The sequence below is a fragment of the Chrysemys picta genome, chromosome 9 (assembly GCF_011386835.1).
Source record: "Chrysemys picta bellii isolate R12L10 chromosome 9, ASM1138683v2, whole genome shotgun sequence".
Lineage (NCBI taxonomy): Eukaryota > Metazoa > Chordata > Testudines > Emydidae > Chrysemys > Chrysemys picta.
In genome coordinates, this window is record NC_088799.1 from 85,183,062 (window position 1) to 85,201,147 (window position 18,086).

The window sequence follows — 18,086 nt, forward strand, 5'->3', positions numbered from 1 at the left end:
TGATTATTTAACTTGATAGGGTCTGTTTTATCTTGGACTTTTGCCATTTTCACCCTGTACAGCCTATTCTTCAGTCATCCACTGACAGATTTTTTGCCCACCGAGAGATAATTTCTCCAATGTAAGAACAGACAGTGAAAGGCAATTGTTAAATTTCTGTAGATTTTATTCCAGGAAGAAATTTAAAAAAAAAACCAACCTTTTATGCTTCAAATATCACTATTAACATCAGCCCGAATTCCAGTCATCCACTCATAGCCATCTCTTGGACACATTAGTCCTCATTTAAAACCTGTTTCTACCTCCACTTCAGACACAAACTTGGGATTTTATTTCACTTTTTATTATCAGGGGGTAGCCGGGTTAGTCTGTGTCTGAAAAAACAACAAGGAGTCTGGTGGCACCTTAAAGACTAGCAGATCTGTTAGTCTTTAAGGTGCCACCAGACTCCTTGTCACTTTTTATTGTTAGTGATTTATTATATTTCACATAAGAAAAGATGGGTCTAGGGAGGCATAGAGCAGCAGAGTGCCAAGCAGGACTTCTGGCTTCACTTCCTTTTGCTTTTTGTCCTTCTGCAAGTCGCTGCACCACTTTGTGCCTTGGTTTACTCCTCCATACAATGGGGATAATACACCCCCCACACACAGCGAGGTTCTAGTCATATCTGTTAAGGGGTGTGATGGGCTTGGATGGACAGTGGGAGGAGGACAAAGTGTTATTGGAAGGAATTATTTTCCTCGGAAAAGCTGACATTGAATAGTGGGGGTGGGTTGGTTGGTTGGGGGGGGGGGTTGGCTGTTTTAGGAATATTAATCTCCCAGTATTTTCAGCTCCCTGTAACTATTATTGTTTTTAACCCCCTTTGCTGTGTCTCCATTGCAGGCTGGCTGCCTCCCCTGGCTCTAAGCGCTGCCCTGCTGCTCTCCAGTGGGCGGCGGTAGAGAGCACATCGCCTTGTCCCTCCCCAGACTGCCCCCTCCCCACTCCAAGCTGGCTGGGGGAGGGCCGGGTCACCACCCCCCCCCCCCCCCCCACACACACACACACACACACGCCAAGTGGAAGGACAGGAGCGCTGCTACCAGGCAATACAGCGAGCAACAGCGCCTTCTAGCGGTCAAGAGCACAGACACTCCTTTCCTTTGGGAGTCCTCTGCTGTGTGACCGTGCAGCCCAGAAATTGAGGGTGGGAGAGCTAAAGTGGGGGGGACGGAGAAGGAAAAGGAGCTCTGAAAAAATATTCATTTTATTGCATCAAGGCAGGGTTCAAGCTCCCCTCCTGTTTAGTTCCCCCCCCACGCATTTTCTGGTCCCCATGTCTCCCTGTGCCTGACTCTGTCTGTCTGCAGCTCACCCAGCAGCTGCTGTTACAGATACAGTGTCACAGGGCAAGAGAGAGCTAGGAAACACCTGTTTCCAACATGAAAAAGGTGGGGAGAAAGCCCACAACAGGCTTGGAAACTCCTTCCATATATTCTTCTCTCAAGTGGCTTGTAAAATCAAGTAATAAAATCTGCAGTATCATTTTTCAAAAAGATCTCTTTCAGTTTTTACATATTTAGCTGAAAAACGCTTCTAAAGTCTTCTCCTTATATGTTATCCCCCTCCCCCACTACCACTACCACTATGTCTATTGTGCAGGACAAAAAATTACAGATGGGTCTAATGTTGCAAAAAACCGTGTCTGAAATGCATTCCCCTTCCAAACCCCAACCTCAGCCCCACAAAATAAAACCTTCGCCTGCCATACCGATTTCTGAATAGGGAAGGGGGTTTAATGTGATTCATTTAGGGTTGGTGTGAAAAATAGGAGATGGGGGATGGGAACCTTGGTTTTGTTTCTTTGCGAAAGTAGTGTGCTTGATATAACTAAACAGACGCACTGAACTGAAGGAAGGGGACAGACAAACTGCTACACACGCACAAAGTATTTTGGATAGCCAGCAGCACTGTGCAGTCTGTGTATCAGTAGGGTTGCATACACAGGGCTCCATGATTTCATCAGCAGTTTTACAAGAACCTGCCAAAAGCTGTTATGCCTCACTGCAATGTGTAGCCTTTTCCTGCCATTTTTTCATAATAAAAGAGGGAGTGAAGCTTTTTTTCCCTCTTCTCTCTCTCTCTCTCTCTCAAAAAAAAGCCAAATGGATCAGAGAAGAAGAAAAAGAAAAAAAAAAGCAATAGCCAAAGGGGATGCCAGTGAGGTGTGGCTTGCATTTAAATATCCAATATGTCAATGTAAGGGGAGTGTGTATGTATATAAAGTGCAGTTTGCATCTGATAGCTGGACATATCCAGCTATGAAAGGCAAGAGGAGATCAATGCAAAGGAAAAACAATACTTTTATTCAAAGCAAGGTCAGGCGTTCAAATCAGACACTGTGAGAGGGTAGAGAAGTTACTTGAAGGCAGCCAAGCTCACAGCTGATCAGTTATATCTAATATACACACACATTTTAAAAGAGACCAGCAATTTTTTTTATTGTTTGTACAGACATTCACTATTCTCACTCTCCCACACACATACACACACACACTCTCTCTCTCTGCTATTGCGATGGCTGAGGTAGGGGGCTTTCTTGGATCTCTGGATTTGGATTTGCATGGATTTTCCTCCTCTCTTGGGAATGTTGCTTTAGCTGATTCTCCTGGTTTTTTGAATGAGAGATTGGGACAGATTGAAGGAAGGCTCCAGAGGGGATCTCCCACTGACTTTGCCCACCTTAAAGGTATTCTCAGGCGGAGGCAGCTCTACTGCAGGACGGGCTTCCATCTGGAAATCTTCCCTAATGGCACGGTGCATGGCACCAGGCAGGATCACAGCAGATTCGGTAAGAAAGGGGCTTATATTCTTTATCACTGATTTTTCCTTATACGTGTGGGAGCTGGGGGGGAGCGGAGGGGGGAATGCAAGGGCGGGGTGTTCCAGTCTCGCTTTTCCACTGATTGCTTAGGGTCTGGGTTGAGTTTCCTGCAGTCCCAGACAAAGCAGGTTGAGGATCCTGAGTTCACCTCCATTTGCCTCCACATTCTTTTGGCCTGTGCCAAGTCTGCTTTTTGCACTTCTTCCCCCTGCGTTTGAGCAGAAGACAAGCGCCACATTCTTTGCATTGCTACAGGCGGATCAGGGAATCTTCTCTGCCTGCCTGGTCCGACTGGGGTTCACGGATTCAAACGCCAAATCAAGACTCCCACACGGGGAAGCGGGGGGAAGCAGGGGGAGAGAGGCAGTGAGGATTCTGGGGAGAGGTCTGTCCCGCCTGAACACAGCCAGGGCAACTGGGGAGGGTGCAAAAGCTTTTGTGGGGTCAGGTTAATCCCTAGGGGTTTCAGTGCCTGGCTCCGAGTCCTCTCCTGGCGGTGAGACAGGGGCAGAATCCCTGAGGGCACCTTATCTTGCGGAAAAGTTCGCTGGAATCGTGCAAAAGGAGAGAAAAGTACCCACGAGTCACCTTGTTAACACTGTTTACAGCCTTAAAACCTCAAACTTGGTTAGCTTCCAAACCACGTGTTTGCCTCTGCTTATTCCTGTTTCTTTTCGATCTTTTTTAAATTCCTCATTGAATTCGATGCAATGCCTCCTTGTGATCTCTTCCCCCCCCCCCCGAAAGTGAGGGGTTAGCCCCATTTTCTCCTCCCCTCCAAGTGGGAGAGTGGTCTCCACATCTTCCCCCATCCAAGAAACAGGTGTCTTTTCTCTGCTGAATACACGCGATGGCTCTGAGGGTGCCTGTTTTCTTTATGAACTTGTTCAAAGAACCCAGCCGCCTGTCTCACATACAAAACTAATTACACTATTAATATAAATCATCCCTGCAATGGATATAATTAGAATTCTAAACAAATGCGCTCACTCCCCAGAAATTTGGGCATTTTTATTTTCAATTTCCTATTCTACTACTGCTAAATTATTCTGCAGGTGCACAAAAACATGATTTTTTTAAAAAGCAACTTGCTGGTTACTTCAGCTCTTTTCGAACCTCTGAAGCTCAGGGTAGCTAGAAAGGCAAAAGAAAGAAGAGACAGCACGTTGGGGAAACAAACAAAAACAAACCTTTTTTTCCCCCCTTGCCTTTGCAGATTTTGTGGACTAAAGTCCTTTCTTTTGCCTTACTTGCGTAGCCATTAAGAATGTCCCCAAAGCAGAATCAGATCAGCAGGTCCAGAAAGATTTTTTTTTTTTGAGAAAATATTTGGTGACCTTAACCTTCAGAAGAAGGAAAAGAGAAATGAAGATAGGCAGAACATTGCTGATTTACCTAGCATCCAGGACAAAGCTGAAAAAGACTTTAGAGTTTGTATTAGTGTCACAGAAACTCACAGATCTCTAATGAGACTGTATGTAATCTTTGAAAAATGCATCTCAAGCCACAAGCACAGAAGTACAGTAAGTCTGAACAGAGTTAAGAAAAACTCCTGCTACTTTGGCAAATAGTGCAGGTGTCTGTGTAAACTATCAACAAGTCCCAAGTTGGTGATCTCAATTGTACAGTCAACAGGTTGTAAGAAACATTCTTGTGACTTGGTGGCTTGCAATAATTTAACTCCTCCCTGAAAGGATTTCTATTCTGTCTTCTAAGGTTTGTTACTCATTCATTTTATCTGAGAAATAATAGTTTATGAATATTTTTGTTGTTATTGTCTGAAGGCAAGGATTTTGAATTGATTGGAATCAAACAAAAAAACCCCAAATCCCTGACTATGTACTGTACCTTGCATAAACACCAGGTGCAGGTAGCATGTCCTTGCCTAAATCAACAAAAAAGTCATAACCCACAGGTCAGAGTAAGGTAGTAATAGACTCATGGGGTAAGTGCTCTTTAATTACCTCCCGAAAGACACACATCTTTTCCCTTTCATCTCACAGCATGTGATGGGTTCCCATATTAAGGGGAACTGAAAGAAAGTCCTTTGTATCTATTGTATATTTTTTATCTACTTCTGCCACTTTATTTTTCTAAAGATGTGTAAAAAGTGAGCAGAAAAGTAGTAATAAACTATCAGCATCTAATGACAGAACCTCACCCAGTTCCACTTTTTGAAACTTAAGATAAAATTAATTTGTCTCTAAACAAAGTTTGGAAACTGCACATATTAAAACAGGCAAATACGTTTCATTAGTTTTGCAAGGTTAAGATTAAGAGTTAATCATAGTGTGTGTTCAATAAATTGAAACATTCGCATTCCATAAGTGTTTTAGCAGTCGGCATCCAGCTACATAAACTAGACCAGACGTCAGATATAAAATATTACAGATTTCTCCTTCGGGGTTTTCCCAAAGGCAGTGTAAAATAAATAGTTATTTGTTGTAATTGCAGGGCAAGACCCCAGAGGATTACACTGGAATCCTCATGTTCAGATAAAGTTGGACTGAACTTAGCTGCAACAGAGATGCAAAGTAATAATGTATTGGCACACTGTCTTCACCATCTGCATTCAGTAGCCATGAATATTTAAATTCCAGTGTAACTAGTCTGGTTTGCATTAGAATTTCATGTACCAATGCATTCCTGAATTTTGCATGCAGCAGTCAGAAGACAATGAATTATTACAGAAATAGGCAAACTACACAATTCTGGGGAAGTGAAAAAGCATGGTGAAGGACCTAGACTACAGCCAAAGATGGGGTTTACTTTAGGGTACTAAGTTTAATGTGGCCAGATTTAGAAACTCCTGAGATTTGGGTGCTAGCTTGACAGGACCCATAGACCGGAAAGGTGCACCCTGACCTCCTAAGCAGATAATTAGATCCACTCCAAGGATAACACGCTGGGCCACCACAGCGATGGCATCTATCCAACTGCAGCTGGGATAAGGGGTGGAACTGGACTTGTTATCTATCTCGTAATGTTGGATGGGGTTCAGGAAAAAGTGTACCGTGTCTGCACCATCCTCTGCTGATCCATCCCCAGAGTACAGCGTCTAAATCTGTACAAGACTTCAAAGTTTTCTTTAAAGTAAGACAACGAAGCAAAATGCTATCAGAGTAATATGATGGGGAGCTCCTAGCCTCTGGGGGCGAAGGGAGGGAGTTCCAGTATGGGTTTCAAGAGATATGTCCATAGGAAATAAAGAAGGTAACAGGGTCATATTTATGGAGAATACTGTAGCCTAAAGGTTGAAGCACATTCCTCTTTGAATAGGATTAGCTCAGAATCTGGAGAAACACTCTCCAGGATTTGTAGAGAAAAGCTAGGTCTCATGTTGGAGAAGTTCCCAGATGTCAGCACAAAACTAGTAGTCCTGCCTAAAGAATCATAGATGAAACTGGAAGAATTTGAAACCATATCTCAGTTATTACTGGTCTGCCAGGACCTTTTCCTATACCAAAGAAATGGATGATTAGCAGAAATCTGGAAGGGATTTTAAATTAACATCAGCTCCCCAGGGAGAAACACTCCTTATGTGAATGCTAGACTCACTCAGAAACTCCTTGCAACCAGGGACCAATTCTCTTCTGGCTTATGCCAGTTTTACACCAGTGTTACTCCATTGACTTCAACAAAGTTACGGGTAATCTAATCTATAAGGGTAGCTTTAACGTGGCTGGTGTGGTCACGGCGCACTGACAGCGCTCTAAAAAAACCATCTCCATGAGGGGCGCGGCTCCCAGCGCTGGTGCACTGTCTACACTGGCGCGTTACAGCACTGAAACTTCCTGCGCTCGGGGCTGTTTTTTCACATCCCTGAGCGAGAAAGTTGCAGCGCTGTAAATTGCCAGTGTAGACAAGCCCTGAGAAGAGAATCAGGCTGTCGCACTTGAGACTGGAGAGTAATAAGGACCGCAAACACAACTCCCCCAAACACAGATCTAAAAAGTCTGTATTGAAGTTTGTTTTTGGGGGGGAAGCTAGTGAAATCCATAGAGGAAGCTCCTCTGAAGACTTTGACATTCATACTTTAGTGCACCTGTTACCAAACAGTTGTTGAGGTTTTTAGCTGAAGCTTTAGGTTTGTAGAGATCATTACAACATCTGATATTTCTACACCCAGGCACATGGATATAGTTGTGCAAAAAGGGACAGGTGCGGCCAGCTGAACAGTTCCTTAAACATTCATTTAGTAATGTAACAGTGAATGGAATCTGGCCATTACAAAGGAGGGTAGAAGATTATTCATCTCTTCAGTGTTTACTTCATCCAGCAATAATTCTAGTCAAATCTCTCTGAATATTATGTAGAGGGACTCAAAGAGCAAGCCGAATGAATAATCAAGCCACAAAAGAAGAGACAAGTGTTGGAAAAGAAAATCACGTACTTCCATAAACACACCCCACTACAGTTAGAAAGTAAATTCTTGATCTAACCCCAGTGGCCACTCCCTGTGCTGGTGGAGATCAGAGGCATAAAGCTGCAATTTTGTCTAGCAGTTGGAGTGAGTTAAGGACAAGATGGATGTCCGCCCACATTTTTTTCAGCTTTCACTCTCTCTCCTGACTTTTGTGGGTTTAAGTTACACTCTTAATGTTATTTCAACATAGTTGTCCTTGGTTCGCTTCTCTAAGTGCCACTCAGATGATCAGAAAAGAAGAATATTACAAGTGACATTGTCAGAAGAGATTGTCATGGGTATACTGGAAGAGAGATAAGTGCCTGCAAAAATAGAGGTAGACATCTACCCCAGAGTAGGATAAGTTTTGTTTACCCATCCGTTTGGAAAGGAAAAGGAGAGTTTAGTGCTTAAGTTGCTAGTCCAGGACTTGGCAAACTATGGTTCAACTCCCAGCTGTGTCATAGTCTTCCTGTTGTACCTTAGACAAGTCACTTAGGCTTTCTGTGCTCACTTCCCCATCTGTAAAGTGGGGGTGTTATGAGGCACTTAGATGCTGTGGAAATAGGGGTGGTATAAGTACTTTAGATAGATTCACTGTTCTCAAACATTTTCAGGCATTTCTCACTCAAATAAAAATTAATTAATCTTACTGGGTGAGAAAGAGGCTCCTAGCTTCTAAGATAGTGCTATATTCCTGTTCCGTTATGTGAGACTCTCATTCAGACTTTGCCCAGTCAATTTACAACTCCCCCCTCCCCCTTTTATTTATTAATCCCCTTGGCACATTGCCTCATGTCCCATCCCAAATGTTGCTGATTGTGAAACTGCAAGGGGATAAATGTACTCAACACAAATGCAATAAACCCCCAAAGTATTGTAAATTGATGAACTGAATTTTGTTGCTTCAGCAACAAAAAAATAGAATAAATAAAAATAGTCTCATTCAGCACGGACTCTGCCTCTAGGAAAGGGATTCTTATGGATTAAAGGTACAATAAGAAAACAAAATGGTGTAGCATAATAGTTAAGAGCTATATAGCCCTTTACATCTGGACATCTCAAAGCACTTTGCAAAGGAACAGACGTTAAGTAACTTGCCCCAAGTTACAGAATTAGCAAGTTGCAGAGGAAGAAATAGAAACTAGGCCTCTTGACTCTCAGTTCACTGGACCGTGCCATCTCCCAGAAAACATATCAGTAGTGAGCAGAAAACCTCCACAGTCTAAAGCACAAGCCAGTCTGTGTCCACTGGGCCTTCTAAAAAGCCCCCTTTCTCTCCTTGCTGAGTACCAAAGGCCTGTTCTTAGAGAGTCCCCTGTATTGCCCCAGACTGGCTGACTGGGACTTTTGTCTAAGGTAGGAGTTAACTCCCTGCTTGCTAGAAAACAAGTAATTTCTGGATCCTGCCACATATCCCTTTGTAGAAAGCACAGAACGTAAGGAAATAATTTGTATTCTTCCATTTTTTTGTAGTAGAGTCACAACAGGGTGACTCACTTCACTGGCAGAAGCGAGTCTGGGGTCATAGGAAGGATAGGTTTTCCCAAACTGAATATAGCTTCAGATTTAACCCTCTAGAAAACGTGTGTGCCAATCCATTAAGAACATTTAGGTCAAGATTTAAAAAAAACAGAAGTCTACATTTTGGCTCTGAAGTCGATATTTCAGCTGTTAAGTAAGTGACCTTTTTCCAAAAGTGCTCAATACCCAGCAGCTCTCACTGACTTTAGTGGAAGTTTGATCTGGTCCACGGTATGTTAGTCAGGAGGGTGGAGAGATTAAATTGGGACTACATTCACAGCTGGCAGATGTAAAAGAAGGGCTACCAGTCTTATAGCTGCTGGTGGAATAGTTCTAACACCACACAAGTGTCAAGGCACAAGCTGGGAAGAAAACCAAAAAACAGCTTATCTGTGGGAGCAAAATTTAAGTTGAACTAGGAAGTCTAACTCATTGCCATTTGTTTAGCTGCCAGCACGACACAGGTGTACTGCACAGGCGAGTGAGAAGGCTACCTACCTATGACTGAGGAAGTGGAGGGAAAGTGGGACATCTGTCCTATATTTAGCCATACCGTCCTTGTTGTATGAGCGATACACCTGACATACTGGAAGGTACATTTCCAAAGAGTCAAAAGCGGATGTGGGTGAAAGGGAGGGTTTCGAGCCATGTGACTCCCAGTAAAGTCAGCAGGTGGCAGATGGTGAACTCACTCCAGGTGGTGCATTGAGAATTCTGGGGCACACGCACAAGAGGAGCCGTGTGAGGTAACATGAGCGGGGTGGGGGAGGTGTGCTCACCCCGGGCTGGACATTCTAGGAGCTGTGGCAATAGATTCAGAGATGTATGAAAGGTTAGAAGGAGGGAGATGTTCTGTCAGTGGAAATCTCTCTCCCATCAGTTTAAACAGAAGCTTGGACTGGGGGAGTGAACACACTCTTCTCTTCCATGCCATGGCTCTCAGTGAATTAGTTGAGATGCCTGGGTGCACACACGCAGGCAGAGACAAGTACATAACCAACCTCTGAACTAAGAGAGAGGGAAATCGTCCATAGCCTTGCCGTGCCGTCACTGCAAACCTCCGAAGGGTTTTCCGATGAGCCAGTCCCCCCAGGCTGTCCACAAACAGAAAGCATGGTGGGGACCATCATCACCTCACTTTCAGTGGATAATAAACATTGTTACTATAGAGCCTTCCAGAATGTTAAGGACAGTTACCAGACCAGGGACAAAATACTCACCTGTCTCGTCCTGCAGTGACTGGTAAGGAAACTCATGATACTTTACTCATAAAGGATTACTCTTCCTGAAGAATATAGCAATGCTTTACAGGTGAGGATTTCAGAGTGCAATGGGTTACATTTGTGTGAGCAAGAGGAGAGTCAGGGCCCATGGAATGCCCTGTAAACAAAGAGGTCTTCCAACAGGCTGAGGAAGGCTGATTTATTTTTGTCACTTGTACCTGGTGTCAGTTCTGTTCTCTGAATGATCTGTATTCCTCTTCTTTAGGGATTTTGGAGTTCATTAGCCTGGCAGTGGGGCTGGTTAGTATCCGTGGGGTGGATTCAGGACTCTACCTCGGAATGAATGAGAGAGGCGAGCTGTATGGGTCGGTAAGTGTGAGGTTTTATAATCATTGTAATACTATAAAACTTACACAGTGCCTTCTGAGAGCTGGGCTAGCCTGGGTACTGCCCATATAACGTGTGAGAGTCTGACAGGGTCATCACATAAGCTGCCAGCCTTCCCTAAGCACATGGTCATCTGCAAGCCTGTTACAACCAATCCAATGACTCTGCACTGAACCTGTGGATGTCATGTAGCTCCACCCATATCAATTATTCCATTGTTGTCATAGTTGCAACCGAAGTTGAAGTAGAAAAAAGCAGAGAGACCGACCAAAGCTCTGACAAAACCTGACAAATATTTGGGATAAAGAAAACACACAAGAACATGATGAGGATAAAGCTTTTATTATTAGCCTTTGTTTGGGAGCTTTGTGTAGCTCACTTGTGGTTCTGCCATTCAGGGGTATTGTGGTGATCATAAACTAAAGGCAAGGAAATAAATTATAGCGCACCATCAGGGTGTGTGTTTGTGTTCTGTCATCTGAACAGCCTGTCACTTTTCTTCTCTGAATGATCTGGGTTCACACAGGAATATATATATATACACGTCTGCAGATGCATACATTTATATTATAGCTTTTCAATAATGAAAGCTGTACTTAAAGCTATGGTGGGACTTTCATTATAACTCCTGTGTTCTCATAACCTTCTAAAAAATGCCCCTTTGGCACTGAAATTTTCTATTCTTGGTCTCATCCCATTGGAAAGTCACTTCAGCCTGTTTAAAATTGATGAAGAGAGACTTGTTTTGCTTACCAATAACTCCAAAATAGCTGGAAAAATCCCGCCAAACAATGCCTGTAAATGGTTCTTATGGAGGAATCAAGCCTTGGTAGCACTGATTTGGGACAGGGAAGGATAGAAAGTTCTGTGATTGAAAAATCCTTTGGCACAGACATCCGCTAAGACTTTTAGTGGACGTTAATGAAGCTCCACCCCCTTTGTGACATCCCCATAGTATAGTGTCTCTGCCTGATGAAATAGGCCCCTGGGCTGCTGCAGAATGGAGACTGGAAATGTCTTACTACAATACATCCAGCACAATCCATCAAAATGTCTACATGAGAAAACTGCACCAATTTTAATTTAAATTGGGTTTTAAACTGATTAGTTAAACTAGTGCAGACCTCTTTGTGGATGCTCCAGATGATAACCTGACCCCGATTGAAAATTGCTATTGACTTCAACGTGGCTAGGGTTTCCGCCTTTAATTTCAGTTTAGGAGTGTGTTCTTTCAGGTCAGGAATTGGTTTGAGCTAATCGACTTAAACTAAAGCAAAATAAATCCCCTTCAGACCTTTTCTACACTCACAAATTTGAACTGGTTTAGTTAAACCAATGCAAACCCATGTGTGGACACACTTATTTTTGTTTAAAAGGAGCTTATTTCAGTGTAGTTTAAATCCATTCCTAATCAATTTAATCCAAATTGAAATAAAGCTTGTTCAAACCGAAACAGGACAACCCAGCTTTTTACACTGATTGAACCAAATCACTTTAAAATCACACCGTACATTAAACTGGAGTATTCTGGGTGTACAAACCTTCATAGAAAACCAGCCAAATAAACAATAGCAGCAAAACTCTGAACTCACCCTCTTCCTCCTGCTGCCCCCACACACTACCACTTGCACAAAGCCCATTTCTCTTCATGAGGTGTGAACTTCAAAGCCTAAGAGGGATAAGGATAATTTAATGCTTCTCTGCATAGGCAATTTCCCCCTTTTCCCCTCATGTCCTTTAAAATACCCCTCCAAATAAAAAAACCCAAAATTTAAATGCAGAGCCCTACATGTATGCAATGTTAAGGTTACACATTTAAACAGAAAAAAGGCAGTTAAGGGTTTGTAGTAAAATTAATTCACCTATATTGCATATATTTAACTGACTGATAAGCTATGCACTGCATGTCTAAATATATATGGCATGTGCAATGTAGCTGATACAGGATTTATGACATGGTGATGCTCAAACCTTAGCCTTGTTTCTCAAAATCAAAACCTGCCACATCATCATTATTATGAACTATTTAAATCATCTTAGTGAACAAAAGCCTCCATTAGGATTGGGGCCCCATTGTGCTCATCAGCATACCTGCACACACTCTCCGCCCTGAAGACTTATCTACTTTGAAATAAAATGCACCAAATGAGTATAACAAATAAAAGGAGGAAAGATGAGAGCAACAATCACACATTTATGTAGGTTAGTGATGAGCATGACTCAATGGTTCCAAATTACTGAAAGTTTGGGTTGTTGGTGTTTTTCTTTGATAACCTATAAATTAATAATTATCCGCTGCCTCCAAGCGTCCTACAACCTACCCCACATTAGATGGCTAATTTTTGGTAAGCATCTCGGTGGAAGTGAGGATAGTATACCAATGTACTTCATGGCATTACACATGCATAGAATAGAGCAAAAGGGAGAAAGCTTCTTCTCTCGATTGATGTGCCGCATGTTCACAGATTAGGAAGACAGCCCAGAAGGATGGAATGTGCAGTTACACTTGTTGTAAAAGGCATACGCAGAGCCCTTAGGGGGTAATGTCTAAGGAAACATTATGAGATCCTGTTGTGTGTCTATTGGCATATAAATACTGAGAAAAATGTTGGTTGGAAAATTTAAACCACACAACAGCAGGGACCCTAAATCTGCATTCTTGTCACTCTTGTTTTCCATTTGGTTTCATTTAATTTTAATTTAATTTAAACAACAATTATACCAGATAACAAAAAATGAGATTGTACTTCAGGAAGTAGGGCTTGCTTCTGAAAAGAGCCCAGCTACTACAACTCCTACTGAAGTCAGGAGAAGTTGGGTGCTCACCATCTCTTGGGGTCAGAACGGGGGTGGGCAAACTTTTTGGCCTGAGGGCCACATCGGGGTTCCAAAACTGTATGGCGGGCCGGGTAAGGAAGGCTGTGCCTCCCCAAACAGCCTGGCACCTGCCCCCTATCTGCCCCCTCCCACTTCCCGCCCCCTGACTGCCCCCCTCAGAACCCCAGACCCATCCAACCCCCCCTGCTCCTTGTTCCCTGACTGCCCCCTCCCAGGACCCCCCCACCCTAACCACCCCCCTGGGACCTCACCCCCTATCTAACCCCGCCTGCTCCCTGTCCCCTGACTGCCCCGATCCCTATCCACACCCCCGCCCCCTGACAGGCCCCCCAGGACACCCATGCCTATCCAACCCTCCCTGCTCCCTGTCCCTTGACCACCACCCCTCGAACCTCTGCCCCATCCAACCCCCTCTGCTCCCTGTCCCCTGATCGCCCCCTCCCCCAGAACATCTGGCCCATCCAATCGTCCCCTACTCCCTGTCCTCTGACTTCCTCCCGGGATCCCCTGCCCCTTATCCAACCCCCACCCCCTTACCATGCCGCTCAGAGCACCAGGACTGGCAGCCGTGCCGCCCGGCTGGAGCCAGCCACGCCACTGTGCAGTCTAAAGCACTGGGGCAGGCCGGCAGCTCTCGCAGCCATGCTGCCTGGCCGGAGCTCGCAGCCCCACCACCCAGAGCGCTGGTGGCACGGCAAGCTGAGGCTGCGGGGGAGGAGGACAGTAGGCGAGGGGCTGGGGGCTAGCCTCCCTGGCCGGGAGCTTAGGGGCCGGGCAGGACAGCGGATGTGGCCCACGGGCCATAGTTTGCCCACCTCTGGGTCAGAACCTTAAGTTGTACTCTTGAAATGTAAGAAACTAACTTGCATTCTGCTTGTTTTGCTTTGAAGCACTGTAGTTGCAATTTTAAAGCAACAGACAGTCTCATAATCAGGCCAATCAAACTACAGAATCCATTAATGTCATGCCACAGAAATGTCAATATAATAGCATATAATCTTAGTTGGTAACAGAATTAATTTCAGTATAATATCATTGGACTTTTCCTTTCTGCCACCACAGACCTGTGCATTAGAAAATGTTCTTCATACTGGCCAGGTGGCTTTAACAGCAGTATCATTAAGTCCAAATGTTAAAAAACATGAGAATTAAAAACAAACAATAAATAAAATAATTTTTGTATTAATTTTATTTGCCTTCAGGGTACAACTCAGGTCACATTTGCAAGCTTTTCTCTGCAATCATGAAGGACTAGAAATTTTCTTTAAAAAAAAAAAGGTGAAAACAGAGATTCTCTTGTAATCATAGGATTCCAAGAGTTAGGGCTTTAAGAAAAACACCAAATATTGGAAGAGGTGTCAACACTTTGACCAGGATTCCCTTATTAAAAGGTATAACAGTATTATACAGTAAAGGCCCATTAAATGGCATCTTGTACTGGTGTTAGGGCCATATTTTGGGAGACTGCTGTAGAATAGTCTAGTGTTTTTGTAAAGATTCAGTAAGGAAGTCATTTTTCTCTGTGCCAATCTTGCATAAATTTTGTGTGTGTGAATTTAACAGCCCCAAAGATAAAAGCCATCTACTCCCTCAGTGCTTTCATTTTTTCTCCATTTAATAAATCTGTATGTTGCTAAATGTAGAGGGTTGACTGCAAATCTTTTCTGTGACAGATCTAACTTGTCCTTTTGCAGTTAGAAACATGCTACTCTCCATGCCACACTGTCAGCTTGGTGCATATCTCTTGCACATTGTTTAACGTCAACGCCAGCAGCCAAAAGCCAAGATGCAGTCATGGCAGACAGGGTTCAATGAGAGAGAGGGAGGCCCCAGACGTCCCTTATGTCCTAGTGACTCTGTATCACCTGAGAATTCCCCTATGCTGAGCTGATCCTCTGATGGCCGATTACACTGGCTCCATGCCCAGACTAGACCAGCCTCCCAGTAGGAGTTGTGGGGGCAAACAACTTAAATAGTTTTGAGAGAGAGCTGGACAAATTTATGAGTGCAATTGTATGATGGGGTTGCTTGTGATGGTGGGAACAGAGGCTCAGCAGTCCTATGGCTCACTTCCGGTTTGCCTCTTATGTTCCTAAAGCTCATGCTTCAGGGTTTTAGTGGACCATCAGCAGGGGTCAGGAAGGGATTCCCCCAATGTATTCTGGGGATTTTTTTTTATCTCCTTCCTCTGAAGCATCAGGATGGCCACAGCTGGACATGGGACACTGGAAGGGAGGACCAGGGCTCTGAAGTGACACCGAGTATTTGTGCTCTCAGGTGCTTAGCTGGCTATTTCTTGCTCACATGCTCAGTGTCTAACGCGGGGTAGTCAAATAGGTAGACCACAGGCCAAATCTGGACTGCCACATGCTTTTGAATGGACCCCAAAAAATTTTTATTTACTTATTTTTTCTATTTTCTTCTCTGGAGTCTGGACCTTGAGCAAGAAATTTGGACCTTGACCAGAAATAATTGACTACCCCAGGTCTAACTGATCAGCATATGAGGGGTTGGGAGGAATTTCCCCCCAGGTCAGATTGGCAGTGACCTTTGGGGGGGGAGGGGGAGGTTGCTTTCTGCACCCAGTGGCTACAAGTCACTTTCCAGGATTATCTGGGTATATCTCACTTAATCATTTCCCTGGCACCTCGGTCCCTGTTATTCTCTGCCTGGGGCACAGAACAGTCTAGTCTCCTGTGGGCTGTAATACTTTGGTCACATTTCGGTTGTTGGGTTTAGTGTGCAGGGGCTGGTCGTGGACTGATATACAGGAGGTTCAGACTAAAGGACCCAGTGGTGCCTGTGACAGATTGGCTGGCAATGTTGGCACACAGCAGCCACACTATGCTTCAGGATCTGGCACCAACCATTATTGGTTGGTGCCCTGCCTGTAGGACAGTACTATGCCGCTGAGCACAAAGACCTTTTTCCATTATGTTTATGGCCTCAGACCACAGTTCTCTGGCTTTTCCAGATATTATAGCCTGTCTAGACCTTTCATTATTCTATTTTATATGGTTGGGTGCTCTGAGAGTTCAAAGTGCATGTCAGGGTTATTTAACCCATTGAAATTAACTGCACCCTTTTCCACTGTTAATCGCTGGTCAGCTAAAAGTATTTGTACATTATATAGATGACAAGTCTTGTGCTTAAGGTGATAGGCAAACTCTGATCTCCTTGTAGCAGCCCTTAATGCTGTGCATCATGCAGCATACAAAGCACAGCGATGCCCTCTTAGGCCAGAGCCTTTCCCTGCATGAATTAAAGATGTAGCCAAGCTGCAACATTCAGATACAGCTCTCAAACACTCCTTATTCCAGGGGGGTGCAGGTTTTGAGTTTTGATTCAGTCTATTTTTAAAACAGCAAAATTCAGCTCCAGATCTCAATTTGGATTTTGCTGCCTTCCCTCTCAAAGTTCAAGGGTATTTGAATTTGGGCTTTTATAATTTTGGGCTCATCTCTAGCATTAATGAATGGGGAAATGAAGCATGTTGCAACGGTGCACATTACAGTCAGCAGAGGCTAGCCTCAGGGGAGCCAGAATTAGGAAGCCAAGAAAGTTCAGGAAATTGAGGTGCAAGACGAGGAAGAAATGGAATCTATAACAAATTACAAGTATAAAGTTCACGCGTGTGTCTTTTCTCTCTTTCTCATCACCCCCCAACACAGAAGAAACTTACGAGGGAGTGCGTTTTCCGAGAGCAGTTTGAAGAAAACTGGTACAACACCTATGCCTCGACTCTCTACAAACATTCCGACTCTGAGAGACAGTATTATGTGGCTTTGAACAAGGATGGCTCACCTCGTGAAGGATACAGGACTAAGAGACACCAGAAGTTCACTCATTTTTTACCCAGACCTGTGGACCCTGCTAAAATACCTGCAATGTACAGAGATCTTTTCCACTATAGGTGATAGTTCCTGCAGCTGTCCAATCAATGTACATACTTGGGTTCCCAAGCTTTTTCCTGGAGCACTATATTAATAGTCATTCCATCATTCCTATAAACTTAGATAACATAGAAAAGCACTTACCTTGAATTCAACACTGCCGTTTAAAGTGTATATCAAAGCTGGGTTATTTGTGGGGGTGGGGGATAGGGGATGGGAAGGGAGCCCTCCATATAATCTTTCATTTTCATTCACTGTCTTTACCTGGTGGTTATGAAAGAGGTGGAATATTCACATGCAATGATGATTCAAAACAAAAAACAAACAAACCACAACAACTTGATTACAGGAAAGAAAAAGACCACAGAACTGATACAGATGCTGCTGGTAAGCTTGGAATGGTTATGTTTTAAGAAGATGCCCTTCAAATGGTACCCTGCTGAAGTGGCCCTGGAATTTGCGACATGGATTATTATGGACTGGTCCTGATGTGTGTGTTTTTTTCCTGCTGTTGAGGGTGGGAGTGAGGGTGGGAAACATTATTAAGATGTAAGCATGGATACTGTGCATAAGGACAAAACTATTTATAAAATGTATATGATATTTATTTTATATATTTATTTATTTCAAAATAATTTTATTTTTAATGAGAGATGTTATGACCGGATTTTCATCAGGAAGAATAAGGTCCTACTGAAACAGGAAAAAAAGAGTTTTAAGAGCTTATTGGCAATAAAATTGTCTTTATATTGTGGATTTCTCACTAACTTTGTTTTGTTCGCTTACCATGAGAATGAACAGCACAGTGTTTTGGGTTGAGGTGGAGGCAAACAAACCAACGATGAGAACGGTGGGATGGGCAGCACAAATCTGTAAAACCCAGCGCTAATGAAAGGTAGCACTCAAAGGCAGCACCTGATCATAGATCCATAGATTCTAGGACTGGAAGG

The 18,086-nt window shown here is 43.6% G+C and overlaps 1 protein-coding gene across 2 annotated transcripts; it reads left to right on the forward strand.

Annotated features, from left to right (window-relative positions):
- Window positions 1–1,928: 1,928 nt before the first annotated feature.
- FGF16 (fibroblast growth factor 16) lies at window positions 1,929–17,885 on the forward strand. 2 transcript variants are annotated; one of them, XM_005291791.4, is made up of 3 exons: window positions 1,929–2,833; window positions 10,284–10,387; window positions 16,915–17,882. In XM_005291791.4, the coding sequence occupies exons 1-3, from the start codon at window positions 2,560–2,562 to the stop codon at window positions 17,158–17,160; spliced, it is 624 nt and encodes a 207-aa protein (XP_005291848.1). In that variant the 5' UTR covers window positions 1,929–2,559; the 3' UTR covers window positions 17,161–17,882. The 2 variants fall into 2 exon arrangements, with proteins under 2 accessions (XP_005291848.1, XP_065412674.1); XM_065556602.1 differs by lacking the exon at window positions 1,929–2,833 and adding an exon at window positions 8,925–9,388 and having other exon boundaries at window positions 16,915–17,885.
- The last annotated feature ends 201 nt before the right edge of the window (window positions 17,886–18,086 follow it).

Bases quoted from the DNA above. Each gene is read 5' to 3' on its own strand.
- FGF16 (XM_005291791.4), top strand. From the start codon at position 2,560: ATGGCTGAGGTAGGGGGCTTTCTTGGATCTCTGGATTTGGATTTGCAT. The intron at 2,834-10,283 runs GTAAGAAAGGGG...CCTCTTCTTTAG, and splicing joins GCAGGATCACAGCAGATTCG to GGATTTTGGAGTTCATTAGC. The intron at 10,388-16,914 runs GTAAGTGTGAGG...CCCCCAACACAG, and splicing joins GAGGCGAGCTGTATGGGTCG to AAGAAACTTACGAGGGAGTG.